The following is an 8275-nucleotide window of genomic DNA, read 5'->3' on the forward strand; positions in this document are numbered from 1 at the left end:
TCGATGAAAGAACATTTCTGATTTCACTTGGAAATCAACTCAGGTTCCATAGCCTGAGCATGGACTGGTAAAAAGCTCTGCAGATGCTGATTTAATTTTCCTTCAGAGCTTGGCACCTGCCCACATTGCAGAAAGTGCTGAAACCTCCTTTAACTGCCCTTGTATCACTGGGCTTAAATGGTCAGTAAACTCGCCAGACCTAAACTCTAAAGCTAATCTATGGAGTACTGTCATGATGAAAATGAGAGACACACGCAACAATGCAGACAAGCTGAAGGTGTACTGAATGCATTTCATGTATGATGCATGGGCATCTCGTTCAGTAGGCTGTTAGAAATAACCATCAGAATTTACTGAAATACTTGAAATCAATCACTGTGTAATAAATGTATATATGAGTTTACCTCTTTTAAAATGAATGACAAAAAATGTATTTTTAATGGTTGTCTAAAAGATTGAACAGCAGCTGAAAACTGCGGCTTTAGTACTGAAAACAGAATTTTAAATCACATGCCCATCAAAACAAAATCCAATGTTCTTTTGCTGAGGTTAACAGCCATCACAATCTACAATAACTCTTTGAAGAATCGGAATTAATATGAGTTATAACAGCATTTAATTCCCTTTGGGATCAATAAAGTATTTTTATATTGTATTGTTTGAATACCTCGACAAAAGCAGACTTTTTTTTCTTCTCTCCAATAGAATGAATCATGTTATCTGGGAAGGTTTTCCAAAATGCTGGTCTCCATCATTTTGCCGAAAGAAAAATGAGTCACAGCTTGCCAATCTTTTCTAGCTGAAAGTGTCGGATAGATAATTCCGACTTCAAACAGCCCTCGCTTAGCATGAGAAATGTCTAAATCTACAGCAGTCCAATTAGGAAAGACGGAACAAGTATAGCTTGATTGAACTGCTTGCCAGGATTATGTGTACTCTCTGTAAAGGCAACATGGCAGGATAAACTTGGTATACAAAACGTTATGTGAATAAATGTAATGATTTGGATTAGGTTTGCAGCAAAGACGGGGAAGAGAAGGACAGACCCAATTTGACCCTGGATCCATGATAAGCTACCAGGTCAGCAGCAGAATTGGGGTTTACCACAGGTGCCGAAGACTCAGGATAAATCGTTTTCTGCAACTGTCTCTTATTCCCCGCTGAAACTGACTTCCTAGCCTGCCCATCTGTCACCTCTCCTGGAGACGTGGGCCACCCTTCACTGGCAATACACCACGGTGAGAGCCCGCTTTTTCTCATCATCATCAGGGTGAATTCTCTTTCCGTAAAGGAGTTGGTTATTGCATCTGGAACGGATAGTTACTACAAAAGCTATAGAAACATCTTCGGAAAAACTGAGCAAAGGTTTGATCTCCGTCTATTTAAGCCTGTTGTAGTAGAAATGACTTATAAGGCTCAAATTATACGAAGGCACTCTACAGCACTATTACTTTCTTCGATTTACTGGGAACCTAGGCGTTGCCAGAGGAATTTTAGTGAGACCTAACCCTGAGGATGAAAGCCACATTGCTCCTCCTAACTCTGATATTTGACCATCAGTCAGATCCTCCTCTCAAACACCCCAGGGGGAAGTGGGATCCCTAGATAATTGAAACACACTAACTTGCGTGTCCTTGAGCATCCATTATGTTATGTTGTTGAGTACTCGACTTATTGTCTGCTTAGTCATGACATTTCACGCTTGTTTAAGGGTTACCTTCAGTTCATTTATGTACTGGGTGTGAATGTATAACCTTTTAGATGACAACTAAATAGATGCCAGAGGTTTTTTTTTTTTTTAGAGGATTACGTCTGGAGAAAGTGAAACATCTTCATCTGAGGAAAACCAGTCTCCAGGAGTCATTCCCTGATGCTGTGACCTCAGTATGTTTGGGTACTGTCATCCATGAAGAAGAAAGTCGACCTAAGTCACTCTTGCGATGCCACAATAATTGGATGAATGATTTTATTCAGGTACTGTTACTTTTTTAAACTACCATTCATAAGGTACATGGCATTTCAGTATTGACTGGAGTCTAGTCAGTATTGCAGTCTGGGTGGTTGAGTCTAGTCACCCTCGGCCTCCTCCCATGGCTCATTCACTGGCAACAGCAACTGACGCATGGCATTCTCCTTGACAAGTCTTGGTGGTTTTCTATTCTGCTCAGTAGAAATCTGCTTTCTTCAAATTGCTGTACTGAGGCCCATTGGTTCCTCATCTAGAGTAAATGCTCGCTGACACATTCAAGATGAATGCTGTGTCAATTATCATGGAAGGTCTTCTCACACAGAGACCATGCTGACGTAAGCAGGGTTTTTATATGGGTGGATGTGACACTCCAGAGTCTTTCACCTCCCTTTGGATGTGCCTGGAGTTAAATAGCATTTCCCATCTGGTTCCACAGGACACTGTTACTAAGGAAGCAGTCATCAACATGGTATCTGGCCAAAATACATCCACTTCTAAGTCTCTCTGTGAAGCTTCCAGACTCTGTGTGTCTCTGCAATCTGTTAATGACACTCTGTGACAGTTCGGTGGCGTCTGCCCTCAGAGAACATCCTGCCTGAAGGCTCACAATACCCAGGAACTGCTTATTGACCGTTGGGTGTCGTCTTGATGCTATGTGGCCAAAATTTGGACAGCTTATCAAAGAAGGGCCGTTTAACTGTGAGTTGTCATTGATCCCAAAAATTTAGTGGTTGACACACACATCAGAGAGAATAAAAAGAAAAGAATTTAATAAAATTATAGTTTTTTGCAATTGAGTGCTGGAAATTTGTGCCATTAGATGTGATTTTCAATTAGAAACATTTGTTATGCAGTAAGCACTAAAACACTGAAAAGATTTGTTATTGAAAAATTTCATAAGATAAGCCATACACACATACAGACGATAGATAGATAGATAGATAGATAGATAGATAGATAGATAGATAGATAGATAGATAGATAGATAGATAGATAGATAGATAGATAGATAGATAGATAGATAGATAGAGTTATTTAGTGGGGCAGATTTTAACAATTGCTACATACTCTACTGCTTCCAAAACACGCCCAGACAACAGCATCTATAACATGTCTATACTGTGTGTGTGGGGGGGGAGGGGGTGCGTGTGTGTGTGTGTCTGTTAGAATGTGAGACTTTTTTGTATAAGTGGGATGGGTTCAATATTTTTTACAGGTGCTTATAGAAGCCTATTGCAGGAACGGAAATAGTTTAAGGAGCTCAAAAAAGCCTTCCTACGCCCTCATTTCCAAAGGAATCTTTCCAAACTTTCACATTAGCAGCCCATCATCATTTTTACACCTCTGCTGACACTTCATTTTAGTACATCAGCTGTGCATCCTAAGTAAGATATTAACCAAGCAGATCAATAACACTCAAGGGCAACGAGCCCGGCTGTAAACACCGAGTTTAGCACCAGGACTCGTTTATGTCGCACATAGTTAAACACACAACAACAAGCATCTGTGTGCTCCATAAGCGCTAATTCTGAGCCAGTTTAACTCCGGGGCTGCTGTGCCTCGGACCAACACACAGTGTAAAGCCCAATAGGAGCACATCGTTTTTGAATAATAATAATAATAATAATAATAATAATAATAATAATAATAATAATAATAATAATAATAATAATAATTTTAAAAAAAGAAAAACAGTTCGAGACTTACTTTAACACGGCGCTGTCCCCCTGTCTCACGGTGATGTTGTCCTTCAGTGCAGAATCCCCGCTCCTGGCTGGAACTCCTGCAGGCACAAGGAGCAGCAATTTAAGTCCGAGGACGACCAGGAATTTCCCAGGTTCTGCCAGGTAGCCACACATTCCCATGTTTGTTTGCTTCTTTCTTTTTCTCTTTCTTTCACTGAGCAACTTCCAGAAAATAATAATAATTAAAAAAAGAAAAAAACCCAAACTTAACGCGGTCGTATATATTCCTTTTGCGTCCTTATCAGCCTCTGCTCCTGGCACACAGATTTGCTGCCACTATGTAGCGCCGGAGAGATGCGTTCTGTCCGGTTCTCAGCAAGACCACCGCGTTTCTGGGAGAAATGCGCGCCGTCTCCTCTGCTCCCGACTGTAATCTCTGTGAAATGGATGCTGAGGCACAGATGCATCAGCCTGAGCTCCTGTACGTTTCCCTCCCCTCCCGCGGCGTCCTTTTCTCTCTGTCGTCGGGGTGAGGCGGTGAGAAGCTGAGAGCATTCAGAGCAAGCGGCTGAATCCGCTCACTATCCTTTTTTAATTAAGTACACACACATCTCTCTCTCGGTGTGTGTGTGTGTGTGTGTGTGTGTCCCTCTCTCTGTATCTCTCCCTCTTTTTCTCTCTCCCTTATGTCCTGGTACTCTTGCACCATGAGGACCTGTGGACATACCTGCCAATTCATAAGGGGATTCCAAGTTGTGGTCCATGGAACACCAAGCGGTCCCTGTGTTCTGCATATGGGACACTTAAATAACTTGAAATATGCCTGCTATCCATAACCTCGGGCTATTTCCTATTATATTCCACGATGGTTGAATCATAGCTACACGCTAATCATCGAAGATTGGAAAGATTTCTAAAGATGCACACCAGCATACAACTCTGGTTCTCTGGCCAAAGAAAATAATATACTGATAGTGACCTGATGTTTTTATGCATTTAAATCGCTGACAGGTGATCAATTGTGTGTTTTAAAATATCCATGTGTTAGATTGCTGCTGTAGGGGAAGAATAAGTGATCATAAAATTTAACCAAGCATTCTATCCCAAACCAACAATCATACCTGATCTGCTCTCAGTATTGCTGTCGATGCTTTTCATGAGCCAGCAGCCGGAGCTGAACCACAACATGGGGTAAGGTTTTCCTCTGTGGGCATTTTGTTGACATAGTGAAAATAGACGATGTATTAGGATGCTTGTTAGAAACTTTAAATGTGTCTCAATTTGATATTTTTTAACTAATTGAAATAAAGTGACCACAGAAATACTCCCAGTTTACTTTGGCTGCACCTGCTGAAACCAGAACTTAAACGTAGTCCTTTCTTAATCTATGCAGACATGACATGACATGTAGTCACGTTCAAACATGTCCAAGCTTCAAAGACATGTCTTTAGTTGTGTGATAAGATGACATGAAGTAAACTGATAAGTAGTTACTTCAAAAATATGTCTCTCTGCATCTGATTGGCTTCCAACAGAAAATACTTTACTGTGGCATTTCCTGTCCTGTAGTAAATTTCCCAGTACTCAACAGCAACTGAGAAAAAGTTACTCCACTACACATGCGTACGGGTAGCAGCAAACGTTTTTTCAGGGGACAGCTGATATTTTATTTTCTAGTTCTTATGTGTCCCACCACTTTCTGATGTCACTCTGGGCAACTGCCCACTTATCCCACATCAAAATCTGTCACTGTGTGCATGTTTTCTAAAAATGTATTAATGTCTCAAGTTGAACATGTCTGAAGATTCTCAGTTTTCCAGGTTTTTATATTCAGGGAATGAATTTTGTTTTAAACGTTGATTCAGAAATGCCCCTCTCCGTTAATGCAACAAAGAGGTGACAGGCACTTGTCCTCATATCATTGGTGGACCCAAATGCAGCAGGCCGAGAAATTGACGCGTGGTATTGAGGATTTAATGACGAAAGATGATCAAAACGCATACAAAACAACCCAGTCCTGACACCTCATACAGCAAAGCGACTGGCGTAAGCGGCCGTGCTTGTGAAATGTCAAGCTTGTACATGTGAATGTGCACATGTGGGCTAGTGGTGGGACAAAAGAAAGTTGAAAAATTTTCAACTTTTGTTGCCGTCTACTGTCACAGAAAACGTTCATCTTTCGTAGCTCCCCATGTGCGGAGTCCATAGCATGTTGCTGTGAACTACTGTATGCATCCCTCTGCGGGATAGAGGCTTTTACTACTTCGCAAGGGTGTAAGTCCCATCTCATTATTGGGGGGGGGAGGGACCATAAACAGGAAAATTTCTTAAGAGCAATTTTGGGGGGGTCGGCAAAATTACAATCAAATGTACCGTAAGATATGGTTTAAAAAAGTTTTCAAACCACATTCATGCTGCAGGACCAAAAATGACTAGCAATGCATATCAACAAACTATTGAGAAGTAAAACTAAAATTCAAATTGTTATGTTTGGAAGCTAGGATGAGGTAGAAGCTCAAGTAGACAAAGAACCCTTAACAGCTTTTATTCATAACTCGGTAACATCAAGTATTCCTTTCCTCCATCTTATCTCTTCTTCTTCTTCTCTCTCCTCTCTATCCTATTCTCGTACACCACCTAGTGGTAGACACAACACAAATGTTGCTCAGATACAAGTTTTGTTCAGTCTCACTGATCTAATCTCTGCTACACCTTTACAAAAATGTAAGGTTCTAAATAAAAAAAGCTTTAATGAGTAACTCCTCTTAATAAAATTCCTCATAAACATTGATTTATTGAAATGGCTCCCAATACACGTTATGGCCTATTTAAATTATAACTTGTTAAGTTGCTTTATTTTTAAGCCTTCTTTAGTTTTGCCATGTCCTGGATGACTGAGAACCAACAAGTAGATAGAAATTAATATCTGGGGGGTATTATAACTTAAACATAACACTTAAAGCACCAGGGTTTATGTAGAAAAATATTCAGATTTTTTTTTTGTGGTTTTAAAGGCTCTATGTTGAAGACAGTGAGAAATAAAAATAAAGGCATAACTTTCTGTTTTTTCTTTGTTCTCTCTTCTGTTCTCGAAGGGAACAGAAGGTCAGCCCCTCCCTCCCGTTTCAAACTCTTCTACTTAACTTAAAGTTAAAAAATCTCAATATGAATGTTTGCTACCTTTGACAAAAAAGCTTAGGTCTATGAAAGCACTGTAGCTGTTTTGCTAAAGAGGCAGCTTATCATGATTCAGCCAAAGTAATGAAACAACGAACTGCAGTCTGATCTTTATTGTCAATGTGTTTCTTCTTATTGAGCAGTGAAACTAAATAAAATATTTGCATGTTTTTTCCTGTAAGTACTGGTATTTACTTACTGGAGGGGCTTTTATTTGTGCTGCAGAGCCACAGCTAACAGTTAGCTCCTCACTTCAGCGGCTCTGCCAGCCTTTGTTCAGCGCAGCTGTTGTTCCACTTTGGACTGAACCATTGTTCTAACAATGATAGGGGGGGACCTAAAAATTTATTCTTATTTTTGTCTGAGATAAATTGCAGATGTTTGTTTCTTTTGCCTTTTCATATTGATATTATTATTATATATTTTTTTTACCTCTCCAGGGGGTCTTTTGTGGGCTCTAGTGTCCCTTATATGATAGTAGGCTGACAGGAAACGGGGAAGCAGAACTTGTAATGTTCACTCAAACCTTTCTCCTTGCGCTCCTGCAGAACTCAAGTTCTGGCAAGTTCTCAGAAAATAGAATGAAAGTGTTGTACTGGAACACTTTCATACTGAAAGTGTTTGTTTCCTTCTAGCGGGTGTGCCTGCGTGGCTACTATTGACCTGCGCCACACACTGGATGGGAGTTAGTTGGATGAACAAACTCCTGCCTAATATCTGAAGGCTGTTAGCACACCGCTAGCGGTTGTTTAGTGTAATATTTAGCAGAAAGCTCAGGCCATTGTTTCTCCCTTGTAGCAACCTGCACCACCCACTGGATATGACAAAATGTTCTTTGGAAAGTCAGTTTTAAAAACTAAAGACATTACAGAAAAAGACAGAATATGGAGGTGAAAATGTCAAAGACATGACCTTGTGGGCCGGTCTGTCAGTCAAACCTCTCACTGCAGAGCAGAAGAAGACAACGACTGATTTTTAAACCTTTTCCGATGAAAGTAAGATCAGGAGATAAGATGGGCTTCACTTGTAAGTAGCCGATCGCGATCCCCAAAATTAAGGAAATCGGCGCCCAGAAATCCACTGGCCAATAAATGTATCCTATATTAGGATTTTTAGAATACATTATATTCAGTTTGCATAGGATATAATGCAAACAGCACCATCAGAGATGCAATAGGTTTATAGCAGGTGTGCAAATGATCTAATCCTCTAACTGTTGATTGCAGCCAGTCCACATTGTTAGCAGAAACAAAGGGCCCCAAAACCAAATTTCATTTAGGGCCCCATGGAGGCTTGGGTCGGCCCTGGCGGACTAATAGCAGCACCAACACTATCAGACTGATCCATATATCACTGAGACTGACTCCAAGTGGCAGCTACACAGTAATATATGCACATGAGTTTGATGAGCACCAGTTTAGCTGCGGATGGCGCGGTATCATCA

At 40.5% G+C, this 8275-nt stretch overlaps 1 protein-coding gene across 1 annotated transcript in view; it reads right to left on the bottom strand.

Moving 5' to 3' along the window:
* The window catches only part of LOC102219138 (opioid-binding protein/cell adhesion molecule-like), a 151302-nt gene extending 147067 nt beyond the window's left edge, over nt 1–4235 (bottom strand). The window contains exon 1 of the mRNA XM_005803528.2: nt 3677–4235. Coding sequence (XP_005803585.1) covers nt 3677–3834 — 158 coding nt within the window. The 5' untranslated portion in view covers nt 3835–4235. The remainder of the gene's footprint in view (nt 1–3676) is intronic.
* Between the last annotated feature and the right edge of the window lie 4040 nt (nt 4236–8275).

Source organism: Xiphophorus maculatus, chromosome 11 (genome assembly GCF_002775205.1).
Source record: "Xiphophorus maculatus strain JP 163 A chromosome 11, X_maculatus-5.0-male, whole genome shotgun sequence".
Lineage (NCBI taxonomy): Eukaryota > Metazoa > Chordata > Actinopteri > Cyprinodontiformes > Poeciliidae > Xiphophorus > Xiphophorus maculatus.